Raw genomic sequence first — 19,183 nt, forward strand, 5'->3', positions numbered from 1 at the left:
TGATGACCTAGAACACAACTGAATTTTACTGTTGCCAGGGATACCTCAGCTAATATCAGTGATCTGAATTTTCAACCTTATTAATGAATATCTCAAATCAATCATATGTATTCACTGTACTTAATGCGACTGACTACATCCTTCAGTTATTGAAATTTATTAATCTAGCTCACAAAGTTTCTCTGCCTCTGTATATTAAAACCACAAAGTAAATGCTTCAGATCAATGTTCGTTTATTAATTTTTCTCTGCACAGATGTGCCAAAAATGTTCTACTTCCATTTCATATTTTCAGCATCTGCAGCATTTTACTTTAGTATGTGTTCAATCTGATTCGGTTCAAATAATTAGCTTTAGTTCTCTCTAAAATTCTGTAATCTGATAAGAATGAATTTAACCCTCAAAACAACTGAGAGATAACATGCTAGCTGCTAGTGCATGTATGTAGGTCATGAGACAATACATAAGCCTGCAGCAACATATTAAGGATACATGATTTATTCTCTAATATGTTTATCAGATATTATACTTTAATTCCAACATGCACATCAATAGCTTGCAATTTTTTAAACATGGCTTTCTTTAAAAAATATATATTGTTTTGGTTTTGGTCATAAAGGCATGAAAGTAGGCCGAAAAATTGTAAACTGGTGTTTTATATCTTTGAGTGGAATGAAATCATGCTAGTGTTAAATCATACCAAGTTGGAAATCCAAACTTGTTTGCAATGGTGTCACAGAAAGTCCTGTGATCTCAATAATAGCACAAATTAAAAGGAAACTTCTCGATCAGATATTGGTTTGGCACCAAGTATATACCTTTGATCGGTTCAAATTACTGTAATTACAAACCAGCACTTGCGTAAGACCATCAACACCTCTTCCCATTACAGCACTGACCTCAATACCATCGAATTCACCAACCTTACAACAACCAAACAATCCGCTGAGCTACTGATCCTTCCAAAACCTTAGAAGTTTCTGAGTTTGTAAGCTGTCTTTGGTCAATACTGAGGGGAGACTTGATAAAAGTTTAATCAGATCATGAGAGGCATAGATAGATAACTGGCAATTATTTTCTCAGAGTTGGAATATCTAATACTAGTTAAATCTTTGTTTTTAAATAACATAAAACAATCTATAACCTCATTAATTTTCCTAAATACAATAAAACAGAACGCCTCAATCTTTACATCAGATTATGGCTACTTGCTGCAACAGAGTTAATCATACATTTTGTGGAGCAGTTTATCATGAACGAGTGAAGGATATTTCCTCTTATTTCTTCACACAGCTTTTGTCAAAACCCTTCAAACTGTCACAATGTTGACTTAATGGAATTGACATTTAGTATCATATCATTGTGCCATCCAATTCATTAATAGTTTGATTATTTTAAAAAACTACTGGAAATTGTTTTATTTTCCAGCATAAAGTGAAACTCCTCTGCTTATTACAGTCATTTTCGAGTTATACCCTTTATTGTTTGTTAACTAAGTAGACCTAACAAACTTAATAAGGCCGATATTCTCTTGATGTTGAGTTGGATCTCCTGGTAAACATATGGCTTGGTAAACTATTGTTTCATCAATTTTGTGCAAAACTTGCTCACAGATAATGGTATATGATGCACATCTATTTGTATTGCTTTTGAACACATACCTGATGGATAACGTTCAATGATTGGCCAGTTGTCCACCTGTAGAGTGGCGTTACCACCGCTCCGTGTAAATCGTACTATATGGTATTTTCCATCATTTACAATACCACTTGATTCTTCAATGGTGATGTCATCTGTTCCGACATTAAAAATAACCCGAATTTTTCCGTGTTCCTGTAACGAAAGGGACAGAGACGGTCATCCACACTGACTACCTCGAATAGTACATATTTTGCCATGGTTAAGTATAACGAAAGTGCAGTAGAACAAATGCAAAGAAAAAAAATCCTCACGATGTGCTATAATCTGCACTGAAAAAAGGAAAATTCTCAACACTGATACCACTGGACAACAAATCTTCTTAAAAGTGTTGCTTCCTCAGAATTGTTTTCTGTTTATGATAGACTGCTTGAAGATGAACACAAATATAATTTCAGACTACTTGTATCACGTAGGAACTTGGAGAAACAACAAATTAACTTTTATTGAATATAATGCGTTTAATTGCATAATGGTGCTGATGCTTTGCAATAGTTCAACTAAGTTAAAAATATTTTGTTAATGATTTTCATTTGTACTCAGTGTCTGAGGCTTAAGTGTCCAACAATAATTTGCCAGCAATGATGGATTCCAGTTGCCCTGGTATCTTTTCTCCATGATCGCAATGTCCTGGTGAAACCTTTCACCATGCTTGTCACTAACAGCACCAAGATTTGCAGGGGAGAAGTCTAAATGGGAATGCAGAAAATGAATCTTTAGTGACATGTTGCATTTCATGGTTTTATCTGCTTGAAGCATGCTTTCAAACAGCTGCATGTAGTTTGGTGCTCTGTAGACGCCAAGAAAAAGTTCAGCAACTTCCTTGAATGCCTTCCATGTGATTTTCTCCAGTCCCACTAGAAGTTCTTCAAATTGCCTGTCATTGATGACCTGTTTGATTTGTGGACCAACAAAAATGCTTTCCTTAATCTTGGCATCAGTTATTCTGGGAAGCATCTGTCTCAAATATCAAAATCCTTCATAGAAATTTTTGTGCCTGGTGATAGAAAATTCCCTTCTTACAGACCTGAACCCAATAATTATTACTAAAACCTGTCCTGTCAAGCAGCAGCCATGCCGTCTAAGCATGCCCAAGCATGCCTGGACAAGATAGGAAACTTTTCAGCTTACATTGTAGGCAACAATGTAATTGACTTGAATTATGAATTGAAATAATAAACATACGTTTATTTAAAAAATGGTGCGTGATAGGGAAATTTTGTGGTGATTTTCGTGATTAGTAGCCCAAAATTCATAAGATACACCTAAAGGTATTCAGGAAGCAAAATTTTTGTTGTCCAGTGTGTATTAAGTATACTTAACCATAATGAAATGAAATATGAGATCAAGTACATATTGAACTGCCAGGAAGCAGTCATGTTCTGCACTGCATTGGGATCTCAGCAAAAGATCAAATATATGCTCTTTTTAGCATTGAGACTAAGAATGAATTGGGTTGATTAGTTCCTGCCTTTAATATACCAATCAGACATGAATCATTGTAAACCTAAGACATGTCAGGCTGGAAATCCTTTCTTGATGAAATCATTGCCACTACAAACTGGACCAGGCAATTCTATTAATTATTCGCACAAATGCCTTGACACTTTTCCAGCCTCAAGCACATACCTGATGTGTCACTTTTTGTATCATACACATCCTGGCAGAAAGTGGATTTCAAAATGAAACCAATAACTTCAGTGGTCAGTTTCAGAATAATTAGGGGCACATTGCACAACTTCAGAATCAGAATCAGAATCAGAATGAGGTTTATCACTGACATATGTTGTGAAGTTTGTTGTTCTGCAACATTAGTAGAGCATGATACATAAAAAAATATAAATTGCAATGAATACAAAGGAACATATATATAGCATAGAAATATTAAATAAGTAGTCCAAAGTTCTTATAGCTGGGGGTGGTAATACTCCCAATGGCATGCGCTTCAAATAGCCTCTGACAAGCAAGACCAGCTCCTGGCATTTGCGTGAGGCTTAATCAAAAACCCAATGGAACTGTTTCTACTGACAGGAAAGGGGCAAAGGCGGGTAACGGGCGCCTTAAAACTAGTCGCTTCGGGCAGATGGGGCTCATCAGTCGTGGTTGGCAGCATATCTGGGAGAAGGTAAACTCTGATCTCAAACCTCTGCTGCCTTGCATCTATACCCACTCATGGGGAAGGCTCAGAAATAAACCCCAAGGGAAAAATCTGAAGGTAGTTGCTAAGGCAGTCCTACATTGAGTCCAATGCTGACTGGCAATTCCTGCGATGTTTCTGATACCAAACTGTATAAGTCTCTGCTGTTCCTTTGGGTTCATCAGATGCGTGAAGAGGGGGAGCATGCTACATGGGCAACAGCTTGCTCTCCATATCGTACTTCCCAAGCCTGTGTATCTAGACAACTCGGTTCAATACCCATGGTCAACTCTGACTGAAGGAGGCCTCACTCACAGGTCGTGCAAGGAGCAAAAAATAGTGAAGTAGTGTTCATGGGGTTGTTTCATTGTCTGTATGGAGGTGGAGAGTGTATTGTTTTGTAACTCCAGAAACTAATAGAAAGAAAAGCATGGGAGCCTAGGTTCATGTTTACTTAGTTTTTCTTTTCTTTAGTAAGTCGCTCACATATGACCTGGTGGTGTAATGACGTTGGCCATTCATGTACTTCTTACATAGAACCCATAATGAATAATGTAAACAAACAATGAATGCTCAAACAACATATTTTCAATATTACTCAAATATTAAATACACTACACTCTTCCCTGCTTTTATAGATATAGACATCCACAGCACAGAAAACTTCAAATTTTAAATTTTAAAACGGCATAAGGGATGTCCCAAAAACAGCATAGTTAGTGATTTGTTGGTTGTAGAGTGTGTGCATTGAGAAATGCAGGGAGAAAATTGATAATCTTCCAATTCAGTGTCAATGTAATGTGTTCTACATATATTGCTCACAGTATGTTCCTTGGACTCGGGACACATCATTCCACCAAGCCATTTGTAGCTGGGTGGCATGCTGCAAATATAATATGTCTTATTCCATTCATTTTTAAGAACGACTGAAACTGTTAAACAACAAACTGTGGCACAATATCACTGATCAAGTCTTTGGGAACACCAGTCCTTGAGAAGAGACTTTTCTTCCCAACAGTGTGCGAGGCTGTAGCAGAGGCTATTGGGAACACCTGTAGATAATCCACTACTACCATGAATGGCCCCGCAAAATCCACATGAATCCTCTGCCAGGGCAATGCAGTGCATTCCCAAGGATGGAGAGGCACTTCGTAGCATCTTCCGGATGTATTGGCTTCCCGAACAGTGCATGGCAAACTATTTGATCTGCTGATCTATGCAGGCCACGAGACAAAGCTGCAAGCCAATATATTTTCATTTTGACCACGTTTAGATGACCAGCGTGTAGCTCCTCCAACACTTTAGCTCTCAGCTTGGATGATACAGCAACTCTCAATCCCCAGATAAGGCAATCTCTGTCAGGGGCAAGCTCATCTCATGCTAGTAAAATAGGGGGAGCTAGAATTTCTACTGCACACTTGAGCTATTTTGCGTCACCATGTAGACCAAAGACAGTGCGGGGTTGTTTCTAGTTGGCCTTTGCAACTCTGCCATAATAGGGAGAGCTTCGATTTTCATTAGGGAGAATACATCAAGAGGAGTGTCCTCTTTTGTAAATTTGTCGGGTAGTTCCTATTCAAAGGGTAAATGGAGCAATCGATCAGTATTTTTATGATTAGTTGTCTTCAATTTGATCTTGTAATTGTACCCTCCAGAAAAACAGAGCTCATCTCTGCATTTGTGCTGCTGCTGTTAGTGGAACACCCTCCTGTAGATTGAAAATGGACACTAGTGGTTGATGATCAGTAGTGAGAGTAAGTTCTCTCCCAAACAAGTATCAGTTGAGACTTTTTATACCCCATACGAGACTCAAGGCCCCTCTGTCAATCAGTGCATCATTTTTCTCTGCAGCAGAAATAAAATGTGGTGCAAAGGCTATGGGGCATTCACGTCCATCATTCATAACATGTGACATGACTGCCCTATCTCAAAAGATGAGGCAGCACAGGCATCTTCACTGTATGGTGTGGATCATAATGTGTGAGTAGAGTGCCTGACTGGTGGCCGGTGGTGTGGTGGCATCTGCGCCAGACTTTGAGGTGAGTGGTTCCAGGTTCAAATCCGGCTGGCTCCTTGCTTGCTTTCCACTTGTGCTGGGTTGAGTGTCGAGCTAGCAACTCAGCTTTGTAAAAAACAGAGAAATGCTAAAGAAATAGCAATGTTGCCACCTGATGTGCCACAAGGCATGGAGAGGAAAAAAAACAGTGTCTGCTGTCACCACTTCTTTTTTCTTCAATGTGAGCCACCTCACATTGTTTTATACATTGCCATTTCTTCCTGATCCATAGTCAGGAGTTCTAGGGCAGAGCACAGTACTCAAGTTAGGTTATAGCAATTGACAAATCCTAAAAATAACTGCAACTATGACATGTCCTTTGACCTGGAGGCATCCATCATTGCTTGAATTTTCTCAGCATACTTGTGTAATATTTTTATTTCAATGGTGTGACAACAATAAGTGATGTTTGGTTTAAAGAAATCATACTTGTTGTGTCATGATCTGAGCCCATAATCCTCTAATCTAAACACTGTCCTGAGTTTTTGGACATGTTCTTTGTCATCCTCAACTGTAACAATTATGTTATCCAGGTAAACTGAGTGCCTGAGCAGCCTTATAGCACCTATTCCATAGCTTTCTGCCAGAGTGCAGGTGCACATGTGATTCCAAAAGAATTCTATTATAGTGATAGCACCTTTTGTGGGTGTTTATGGTGAGAAACAACCACCTCCATCTGTAAGTAGGCCACAGCTTTCACCACATTGCTTCAGTGTTGCCCAAAGATATCCTACATTCTGGGCAGAGAATTTTGATCTACTTTCAGTACTAGGTTGATGGTGACCTTAAAGTCATCACAGATACTGATAGTCCTATCCTTCTTGGGTACTGGGACCACTGGCATTCTCCGTGGGTTCTACTCAATCTTGGACATAATTCCTTCTGCCTCCATGCAATCTAGCTCACTGTTTACTTTATCACAGATGGAATCAGAAATAAGCAGTGCAAAACTTGACTGTGATATATTCATTAACATTATTTTACCCATTATTTTGGCCGATCATTGAACAATGCTGTGGCATTATCCAGCACCTTTCTTAACTTGCTTTCAGTTGACCCTATTGCAGGGGCTATGGCCTACTATTAATGAATAGATCTCCAATCAAGCTGTAGTTGTCTCAGCTAATCACGGCCCCACAATGCTGGAGTATTTTTGGAGCAATTTTTGAATGTTTTCTTGTAAGATTCCACAAACTGAACGATCTCTTACTCCATCAATAAGACCATCACTGAACTGACAATGCTCAGAAAATTTCTTCAATTCAGCCACGTAAATTGAAATAGATTCTTCTTTGGTTTAATTCTGTTTATGAATCCTAAAGTGTTCTGCAATCAGCAGTGGTTTTGGTTCCAAATTTTTCTGCATTACATTCATGATATCAGCAAAGCTCATTTCAGCTGGTTTGTTTGGAGTTAAACTTCTAAGCAAGCTATATGCTTTTCTACCTATTGAACTTAGTAATTCTGGCACTCGCTTTTCAGTGGCTACTTCATTTGCTTTAAAATACTGCTCAATTTATTGAGCATATATCACCTAGTTATCTCTTGTGCAATCAAACACATCTATCTTTTTTCAATGTAACCAGCTATTTCTGCGATTTTTATTTATTATTATGACCTGATACTCAATGTTTATGAACCCGTGAATTTCAACCATTTTTATCTTTTTTCTAAACTTGAACAACTCACTCTCCTTCTGAAGAAACACATGCTGCGCTTTTTTATACTTGAACATCTCTCTCCTCCCCTTTTCAAAGAAATTAATGCGCTGCATTTTAACTAGTGGTCATCTTGAGTTCATTTTAAAATTTCCTTGTCGCCACCGTTTTGTTTTGTAACTTCAAAATTCTAATCTAAAAAAATCGCAAGAACTGGGATTTGTGTCTACTTAGCATTTCTTCTTTCAGTGAGGTACTCAGACGTGTTATGATGTATGCCATTCACATACTTCATACAAATAACCCATAATGAATTACGTAAACATCAAAGAATGTTTCAAAGAACATATTTACAATATTAACATTACTGAAATATTAAATACACTACATGAAGGAAGCTGTTCCTAAACCTTGTACTACCTCTGCTATTTAAAGAGACTCCGCTGACATCAAGGATCCTAACTGAAATATTTCGAACTCACCACAGGACATTCATTTCTTTTCCAAAATCTGGAATATATTTAAATTTAGAGAGAGTGGTTAATCCAAAACACAGACACTAATTGGATGTGAGAACTCGAGTCAAGTATGATGCTTGAAGATGTCAGCGGTGACACCTCTGGATGCAGTCCATCCAAAACTGTAACTGCACCAGCTGGTCATTCAGTTTGGTTAGGGGTCAATAAAGTGAAAGAAGATCTCCAATATCAGAATCTTTAGAGACAGCATGTCACAGAAAATTGTATTTATTTTTATTTTTTTAGCGATACACCATGGAGAAGGCCCTTCTGGCCCTTTGAGCCATGCTGCCAGCAACCGCCGACAAAACAGAACATAGAATAGTACAGCACATTACAGGCCCTTCGGCCCACAATGTTGTGCCAACCCTCAAACCCTGCCTCCCATATAAGCCTTGACCTTAAACCAGATTAACACTAACGTAATCATGAGATAATTTACAATGACCAATTAGCCTACCTGGTATGTCTTTGGATTGTGGGAGGAAATCAGGGGACCAGGAGAAAACCCATGCATTTCACAGGAAGGACATCTAGAGACTCCTTACAGAATGGAATCAGGATTCAACTTTGAATGCCAGGAGCTGTAAAAGTATTGCGCTAACCGCTACACTTCAGTGACGACCCAATAACCTTCAGCCATACTTAAATAGCTGGACTGCTCATTTTGACCCTCAGCTTCCTCAGCATAGGATTTTTTCCAAATGGCCACATCATATCCAGTTTGGTGCTCATCAGAGGTGAATCAGAAAGGTCACCAAGCACTACAAATCTAAGTACAAAAAGGACCCCATTTACTTTGATTTTGGTGAGCAACTTATGGCATCTCAGCACTGGAATATGCCAATATTGCTAGCTTCCTTTCAATCACCCAGACAATGACTGCATTCATGTGCTCATACAAGGTCCCATTTACACAATAAACCTATTCATCAAAGTGAATGGCTTCCACTCTGGTGTTTGTGGATCATTTGAAGAATTTTCTCACAGCCAATGTCCTGTTTCCAGGAAACATGCGATACTTCATCCCCAAGAAAAGTACAATGGCAAATAGTTCATGTTACCAGCCCAGCTGAGAGACAGGGTCCTAGAGAATAAAAGGCTAACTTCTACTTCCTTAGCTCTCTTGTGCATTATCTATCGACAATGGTTAAACACTGAAATGGAAGCAACGTAATGACTGAAAATTTCCACTTGACTGGTTGCATACGAATGGGATTCTCATGCCTGCATCAGTCCATGGCACCCTGCAGGAAAAGCAATCAGGTGTAGAAACTTCATTTTTGCATGCTGTATGCTGCACAATCTTGCAACAGAAATAGCAGTTGGGGTCACAGGATGGGTAGCAAGAGACCTGGAGTCTGGGCTATGAGGCAGGGCCTGAAGATCGGCAAGAGAATAAGGGTGAGACATCCTTGCTCAGTTTTCAGCTGCCGTTAAGGATAAAACAAACTACCAAATGGAGATTCAGTGATAGACCCAATGCAAAGTAAAGAGTGACCGACACCTGGTATTAACATATGACTAGTATACACATGCAAACGAACCTGATTGACACTTCTGGATTCCTCACTTTTATATTGCAGGTTCATCTGCATTGTTAATAAGACATTAATAAGTCCTTGATCCAATTACTAAAATATCTTATTATGAAAGTGATCACTGGTCAAAAGCTCAGCGGGATTTCTTTGATGATGGCATAAAATGTCCATGTGTCCATTAGACAAGAAATTCTGAACCCTGAATGAGACAACAATGGTCACCACTAGCTAGGCTCTCTTTAATTGCCCATGATGTTGGAGGGGAATTGAGGCTGCACTGAAGATTTTAGAATGGGGGATGTATCTCCATCGGGTCATGTGTACTACCATCATTCATCACTTTTGTAGCAGCAGGCTAGATATCATGCAAGATTCATGCCTTAAAAAGACCACAATGTAATAATCAAATAATGGTCATTAGAAACTCAGTTTCAAATTTGTTCTGAATTTGTTGCTATGTGCAATTAAAAAATAATGTAATAATAATGCAAAATGACTCTGAGAGATGGGAAACCAGTTGCTAATAAAGTTAAATTAAACACCAAAGTGCAATTTAAATGTTAGAAGTTCTTGCTCAAGTTTCCCATGGCTTCAGCAACCCAGCAGTGAAATGAAAGTAGGTACTGCTGACTCAAAAATGCAAGTGCTTTTATAGCTCTACTGGCCCAGATATGAACCCTTGATTCGGTCCTCTGCCAGTTGCAATTTCTATATCTTTCTTAATCTCCAGGAAATATTCCCCTGGGTCTTCTTCCAGTTCCTCAGTAGTCTGTGAATTTGCTCAGCTGGCAAAAAAATTGGAAACAGAAAAGAAAATATAAATGCAAGGAAGTCTGCAGATGCTGGAAATCCAAAGCAGCACACAGAAAATGCTGCAAGAACTCAGCAGGTCAAGGCATCTTCTATGGAAATGAATAAAGAATCAACATTTCGGGCCAAGACCATAATCAGCCTACTATTAAAAATGTGTGTCCTGGGCTTTTCCGGGTTCACTCCCTCCACTTTCATCTCTGTTTTCCATATTCAGCCATGCCACTCGCACTTAACTACCAATCTCATAAATCAGAAACAGCAGGATCAATATACCTGTATCTATTGACATGTTTGAGTAATCGCCATGTATTCCAGACTGAACTAGAGAGCTTCAGACTGCTAGAATATGACAATTGCATATTCGTTTACTATTCCATAGATGTAAATTTCTGACCACAGTCCCTTTGTTTGTTGTGACATGCAGGAAAAGACTCAGAACAACATCTACATACTTCAGCCAAAGTTGGCTGAATAAGTAAGTGAATAACAGCTTCAAAATCTGAAGCCAGGGTGCTGTCGAATAATTTTGCGTATACATTACGTATGTTGTGGAAGGACAGAGAAAATGAAGAGGGGAAACACTCCATTATGAAAAGGGAAATGTATTGTAATATGCAACAGCTTGGATAGCTCCAATCCAAATCCTTTTTGGTGAGACTATAGATCAAAAGTAATTTAATTAGTTTCAAACTGTCAATTTAAAGGTTCCATGTGTTACGGTATGAGATATCTAGCTAATTCTGCTCTTTTAGAGAAGTATTAACTAGCTTTAATTTAATTAAAAGAAAATTCATACAGTATTGTGCATATAGCAATTTTAAATGATCTTAAGCAGTTACTGCACTGAAACTCCTCATCAAATATCCAGAACATCAAACAGCATTGGAAATTGCAGACACTAGCAATTTCTAAGGACATATATAGGGCAGAACGTTTAAAACTGCAGCAAGCATCATACAATGCTTTATGAGGAAGCACCACAGAATTACAAACAATTGCAAAAAATGATAAACGATAACAAATATTTCATCTTCTAGCTTTTGATGCCCAGTGATATTGCCACCTAGTGGCATTCATAGCAATGAGCCACACATTGAATAACTGGTTATGAGTCTGAAATGAAACTAAATAGTTTAGCTTTGAATAAATTGGGAAATATACAGCATATAATGGATTGTTCTGAATGTTTAGGAGCAGGGGATAGTTCTGAAGCTATCTATCAAATCCAACCACTGTAGAGATAGTAGATGTGTTGAACCAATCCAGTTCAAAGGGACACAACTTGGATACAGAATTGGCTTGGTAGTTAGAGTCAGTGGGTTGCAGTGGAGTGTTGTTATTTTCAGATCTGAGGCCTGTGACCAGTGGTGTGTCACAAGGATTGGTGCTGGGCCCACTGTTGCACATCGTCTGTACTTTGATTTGGATGGGCATGTAGCTGACATGGTTTGAAACTTGTGGATGGCAGCAAAGTTGGCAGTATCGTGGACAGCAAAGGAAGTTATTTATGACAACTACAGGATCTAAAACAACTGGAAAATGAATGGTAGGTGGAACTTAACTTGATCAACTGTGTGGTGTTACACCTTGGGAAATTAAACCATGGCAAGAGTTACACAGTAAATGGCAGGGCCCTTAGGAGTGCAGTAGAACAGTAGAATAAGGTAGACAGGGAGCTGAAAAGGTGTTTAGCATGCTCACCTTCATCAGTCAGGATATTGAGCAGAAGAGTTGCGACACTGTCTTACAACTGTACAAAGCATTGGTGAGTCCACACCTGGAATACTGTATGTGCTTTTGATTGCCTAGCTATGGGAAGGATGTCATTAAACTAGAAAAGGTGCAGGGAAGATTAAAAAGGATGTTACCAAGGCTGAGGGCTTGTGTTATATGAGAGAGTGGTTTGTCTGGGGCTTCTTTCCACAGAGTGTAGGAAGTCATGGGTAACCTTACAGAGGTTTATAAAATCACAGGAGGCATAGATAGGGTGAATAGTTGCTGTCTTTTTCCCAGGGTCTAAACATAGAGGAGATAGATTTACTGTGAGAAGAGAAAGATTTCAGGAGGATGTGTGAGGCAGCTCTTTCCACACTGAATCCACAAGCTTTGTCCCATTATAACTATTAGGAACAAAATGATCATCAAGACTGTAATTAAACTCAATAGAGCAAAAAAGACACCATACATAAATATGCAAATTAAATATAAACAACATCAAATATAATGTGTGAAACAATTATATTGAAGAAATTTTATGTGGACGTAACAGCTGGAGGTTAAACCAATGGGTGAAGGGGAATTCAATGCTGTCTGTAAATAGCGATGCAATGTTAATGCACAAGAACCAAGTGTCATGTGAGGGCCCATTTTAAGAAATTAACCAGTTAAAGTACAAATGCTTAAGGTATAACTGTTTAGGTCACGAGAATGCATTACCTTGACAGGACAAGAAAACAAAATACATCTTTTTGATTTGCAGCAATTTTAATAATATTCAGTGAAGTTTACATCCACGCCTGACTGAGAAACTCCAAATCTGACTTTGCAGTTAATATCAAAGCAACAACGCCCTTACTGATCTCAGCGCAAACTACTCACAAGGATCAAGCACACTGGAGCATGGATTTGTTCTTTTCCAAAATCAATTGCCCTGAGATGACAGCTACAGAGGATTTCTGGCATTTAGCTACAGAAATGTCATGAGGTAGCCTTGGCAGCCAATTACATAGAAAGATGCTCATAGTCAGCAAACCAAGAAGTGCATCAATTTTCAACTATTTTTTCCATTGAGCAAAGTAAAGAGGTAGAAATTTAAATACTTCTATAGTATTTTGAAATAATTTTCCAAAGGATTAGGACCACATGTATAAAGTCAGAGTCTGGAGGTCAAAGAGTTGTTAAACAGCAATTACAGTTTAATCTGTCATTAAAACATGCATTCAAGCCTTAGCATTTTCAATGACATTTTTACCTGAACAGTGTGGTGCTTAGGCAGATCCAAAATTCAAAGAAATGGGATTGGAGTAACAGACTGGTGTAAATTAAGGATTAGCTATATTCTGTGCCCTAATCGATCATGCCATATGCCTACTTCACCAGCCTGTCTTCTTGCACCACTATCAGGGAACAGTAGATTTGAACCCCAAGGCCCCTGTTCATCAAGTTTCCTTAGCACCCTACCATTTACTGCATATGTTTTACCCCTATTTGATATTCCAAAAGCATCACTTCACACTTGTTGGAGTTAAATATCAACATTCCAACTGGTCTATATCCTGCTGTAGCCTCAGACAACCTTCCTCACTATCCACAGTACCACCAACTTTCATGACATTAGCAAACCTTCTAATCATACCTCCTACATTCAAATCCAAGTTGTTAAATACAAACAACAAATGCCCCAGTGGTGTAGTACACCACTGGTCATAGAGTTCCAATCACAAAAAAGCTACCTTCCACCACTACACTATGCCTCCTGTTGCCAAGCCAATTGTGGATGCCATTTGTCATGTCCCATTAGATGTCATGTTGATCGCAGTCCAAATTGGTGACTTGCTGCAACACAAAGCTGCATTACATCAAGACACGCGAGTTGAAAGAAAATGTGATATTTATTTATATATTTAGTCACATAAATTCTATAGAAGGAAATTTTGTTCTGTATTTCAGTTAGTAATTAGTTAATTCTGTAAGGGGAAATATCCATTACATTAGTGGTCTTGTGATTTTCTTTAATCGATCATGCTAAGTATATCCCATGGTCTTTAGCTTCCTGCGCCCCGCCTAAGTCCTTTATTGTTATTTTCTACAGACTCTATATTCCTCAACAGAATCTTAATTCTAGCTCTGTTATATCTTAGTTTTTCTTTTGATATATCAGGTTCCCTAATCTTGCTATGTTTACCTTTAATTCTTACTAGAATATACCTGAACTCATACTAACTCTCATTTAAATGATTCCCATTTGTTAGCTCCATTAGCACCTCAGGAATCTGCTCCCAATTTACTTTCACCAGCTCCCCTCTTTTGCTATTGAGATTATTCTGCCACTAAATCAAAACTTTATCCCTTGCCACTTTCAGAAGTTTTCTGATGACTCTGCCATAGTTGGATGCATCAGCAAGGGAGATGAGGCTGAGTACAGGGCTACGGTGGGAAACTTTGTCACATGGTGTGAGCATAATTATCTGCAGCTTAATGTGAAAAACTAAGGAGCTGGTGGTAGACCTGAGGAGAGCTAAGCCACTGGTGACCCCTGTTTCCATCCAGGGGGTCAGAGTGGACATGGTGGAGGATTACAAATACCTGGGGATATGAATTGACAATAAACTGGACTGGTCAAAGAACACTGAGGCTGTCTACAAGAAGGGTCACAGCCGTCTCTATTTCCTGAGGAGACTGAGGTCCTTTAACATCTGTCGGACGATGTTGAGGATGTTCTACGAGTCTGTGGTGGCCAGTGCTATAATGTTTGCTGTTGTTTGCTGGGGCAGCAGGCTGAGGGTAGCAGACACCAACAGAATCAACAAACTCATTCGTAAGGCCAGTGATGTTATGGGGATGGAACTGGACTATCTGACGGTGGTGTGTGAAAAGAGGACGCTGTCCAAGTTGCATGCCATCTTGGACAATGTCTCCCATCCACCACATAATGTACTGGTTGGGCACAGGAGTACATTCAGCCAGAGACTCATTCCACCAAGATGCAACACTGAGTGTCATAGGAAGTCACTCCTGCTTATGGCTATCAAACTTTACAACTCCTCCCTTGGAGGGTCAGACACTCTGAGCCAATAGGTTGGTCCTGGACTTATTTCTATCTGGCATAATTTACATATTATTATTTAATCATTTATGGTTTTATATTGCTATACTTATACCCTATTCTTGGTTGGTGCAACTGTAACAAAACCCAATTTTCCTCGGGATCAATAAAGTATGTCTATCTATCTATCTATACTTACTTTAAACTTTCTGAACTGCAGTCATTCTTACCAATATGCTCTCCCTCCAACACTTCCATGTCGTGCCCAAGTTCATTTCCTGAGATAAAGTCAGTACAGTCTCAACTCTGTTAGGGCTCTCTCCATGTTTTTTCAAAAACTTTCTTGCAGGCAGTTAACCTATACTTAGCATGATCGATTAAAGAAAATCACAAGACCAGTAATGTAATGGATGTTTCCCCTTACAGAATTAACTAATTACTAACTGAAATACAGAATAAAATTTCCTTCTATAGAATTTATGAGACTAAATATATAAATAAATATCACATTTTCTTGATAGCTATATGGACAGGAAAGGAATGGAGGGTTATGGGCTGAGTGCAGGTCGGTGGGACTAGGTGAGAATAAGAGTTCAGCACAGACTAGAAGGGCCAAGATGGCCTGTTTCCGTGCTGTACTTGTTATATGGTTATATTGTTAACAAGTTCAGTCCCATGTTACCCCCTTGCACTAAGGCAATCCCAGTCAATATTAGGGAAGTTAAAACTCCTTTTTATTATAATCCTAAGTTTCTTTTTTTTTTCTGTGATTAGTTTTCAAATCTGTTCTTCAAATTCCTACTGACTATTAGGAGACCTATAGTATAACCACAACCAAGTGACTGCCCCTCTCTTATTCCTAAATTCTAACCGTATGTCCATATGTCCAACAGGTCAACATAGGACACCATCTCCACGGCACTTCACTCTGCCCTGACCCACCTGGACAGCCCCAACTCTTACATCAGAATGCTGTTCATTGACTTTAGTTCGGCATTCAATACTGTGATCCCCTAGAAGCTGATCCCCAAACTTCGCCAGCTTGGTATCAGCTCATCCCTCTGCAATTGGACCTCGGACTTTCTGACTAACACACCCCAATCAGTTAAGTTAGACAACTTCTTCTCCTCCACTCACACCCTGAACACCGGCGTGCCTCAAGGCTGTGTGCTGAGCCCTCTTCTGTACTCTCTTTTCACCTATGACTGCGTTCCTGTATACCGTTCTAACTCCATAATCAAGTTCGCAGATGACACCACGGTGATTGGCCTGGTCAGAGGGGATGACGAGACGGCCTACAGAGATGAGGTCTAGCAACTGGCCGCGTGGTGTGCCAACAACAACGTGGCCCTTAACACCCAGAAGACCAAGGAGATCACTGTGGACTTCAGGCATGCTAGGAGCTACACTTACGTCCCCATCTACATCAGCAGAGCTGTAGTGGAGCGTGTATCAAGCTTCAAATTCCTTGGTGTCCCCATTTCCGAGGATCTCACCTGGTCTCTGAACTCCTCCATCCTGATCAAAAAGGCGCAACAGTGCCTTTATTTCCTGCAGAGCATCAAGAAAGCTCACCTCTGTCCCAGGAGACTGAAGGACTTTTACCGCTGTACCATTGAGAGCATACTCACCAACTGCATCTCAGTGTGGTATGGCAATTGTCCCATATCGAACTGCAAAGCACTCCAGCGTGTGGTGAACACTGCCCAGTGGATTATCACCACCCAGTTACCCACCATTGAGAACATCTACCATAAACGCTGCCTGGGCAGGGCGAAAAGCATTATCAAGGATGCATCTCACCCTAACTGTGGACTTTCTACTCGCCTCCCATCCGGTAGGCACTACAGGAGCCTCCGCTCCCGCACCAGCAGGCACAGGCAGAGCTTCTTCCCTGAGGCTGTGACCCTGCTGAACCTCACATGACAGCGCTAAGCAGTATTGCATCCATATTGTTCTGTTTCAGTATTTTTATATTTGTGTGCTGTAGCACTTTTTATTCGTAGTTATTTTGTAAATAACACTATTCTTTGCATTTCTGGTCAGACGCTAACTGCATTTCATTGGCTTTGTATCTGTACTCGGCACAATGACAATAAAGGTGAATCTATTCTAATATTGGACTATTCCTGCATGATGTCATCACTATGTACCAGTGTTACCAGTCTCTCTAATCACCCATCTTATTTTGCATTTTGCTCTGTCATGTCTGAAACAAGTATACACCAGAATATTAGGGTTGTTGCCTATTTCCATGAGTCCATTAAAATCATAATTCCAAGTTCTAAGGTATGCCCTAAGCTCATCTTATTTACCTGTGAGGCTCTTTGCATTAATGTAATTACTGTGGAGCCTTCCGGTCCTCCCACCGCCCCTAACACTTCCTCTGCTTTGTCCAACAGATTTGCTGTGGTAACAAGGCCTCAAAATTATTGGGTATGGTGTGCCATGAAAGGACCAGGGTTGGTGGGCAATCATAAGGAGATGACTGGGTCCATTGTAACTGTGAATGTGCATGGGTGCATTATTATCCCAAGTCTAATTAAATGTATTATCAGATAGTATTCCAAAATATCTTGGTTTATCAGGAGTCTCAGAGCACACTTCCAAGGGAAATGGAGATTTTTTCTGGTTATGGATCTGTTCTCTCTGAAATAAACCTAAGGGCCTCTTCAATGTTTAAAGCGAATGATATTTCCAACCCTTTTGTGGACAGAAGCAGAATACAGCTATGCCATGCAGTAAGATCAGAAAAAGGAGGTCATTTTTAATGGTACCACTGCAGAACAATTTGGATGTATAATCACAAAGAAGGCATGCAAGTGGCTGTACTTCATTAGGAGTTTGAAAGGATTCACTTTGTTACCAAAACAACTTAACAAATCTGTACTGATGTGCAGTGGGAAGCATTCTGACTGGTTGCATCACAAGCTGGTATGGAGCCTCCAAAGCAATGGATCTTCAAGGAGTGGTGCCTTAAGAAGGTGGCATGCATCTCTTCATCTGGGACTTTTCCTGTCATGTTACAGGGAGTCTGAAAATCCAAACTCAATAATTTAGAAACAACTTTTTTGCTTCTGCCATCAGATTTCCGAATGGTCCATTGGCACTACCTTGTTATTCCTTTCCTTTGCACTATTTATTTATTTTTGTCATTTATAATAATTTTGTGACAATGGACTGTACTCTTGACACAAGACAACAAATTATATGCCATATTTGTCAGTGATTATAAATCTAATTCTGGTATTTCTGGGAGTGTTAAAGAAATTGAGGAAGAAAAGTTCAAGAGAGTGGGGAAAGAAAGATGGCTAAAGCATGGAAATTGCTTGACTGCACATTAGATAAATACTAAGAGGTTAGTTGAGTAATTGAAAAATTAACTCTGACATTCCTATTGCAGGTCTCGCAAGTGGCCAATAGGGCCAAACCTATAATTATTCTAAATACAGCAGCAAGGGAGGTTCTCAACAGTTCTAATTCAAGACACCTGAATAACTTGCTTAAAAGATTAAAGTTTTAAGTGCATAATTATTAATTTCACCATATAATGAAATTCATATTAAAATATAGTTATATTATATTACAGGATCATAAAATATATATGCAAATTCATTCAAGGTTATAGCACAGAAGTAGATTATCCATCCCAGCAAGAGAGGTGCACAGAGAGGTGTTCAGCTATCATTTAATTCTTCTTGTAATTAAGTTAAAATTTTGCCATCATGTTCCACGGCATTCCAACCTCTGGACATAACCTATCACCTTTTAAAAGCTCAGAGTTATGAAGACTGCCATCATGTCGTTTCAATCCTCTCAGTTCCAGTAATATTATGCTAATCTCTCAAGTTCTTCTATATCTACTCCCCATTTCCTTGAAAGCAGCCTGGTGAATTATGCAATAGCATTTCTATTGTCATGTGCCCTAAAATGAAATTCTAGAAACAGTGTAAAATATATGAGCCATGGCAAACAAATATTGTACACATTTTAAGATG

General features: G+C 39.3%; 1 protein-coding gene across 1 annotated transcript in view; it reads right to left on the bottom strand.

Annotated features, from left to right (window-relative positions):
* nrxn1a (neurexin 1a) overlaps nucleotides 1-19,183 on the bottom strand; it is a 1,764,001-nt gene that overhangs the window by 159,458 nt on the left and 1,585,360 nt on the right. Inside the window, exon 20 of the mRNA XM_072265192.1 lies at nucleotides 1,661-1,832. Coding sequence (XP_072121293.1) covers nucleotides 1,661-1,832 — 172 coding nt within the window. The remainder of the gene's footprint in view (nucleotides 1-1,660; nucleotides 1,833-19,183) is intronic.

Source organism: Mobula birostris, chromosome 8, assembly GCF_030028105.1.
Source record: "Mobula birostris isolate sMobBir1 chromosome 8, sMobBir1.hap1, whole genome shotgun sequence".
Taxonomy (NCBI): Eukaryota; Metazoa; Chordata; class Chondrichthyes; order Myliobatiformes; family Myliobatidae; genus Mobula; species Mobula birostris.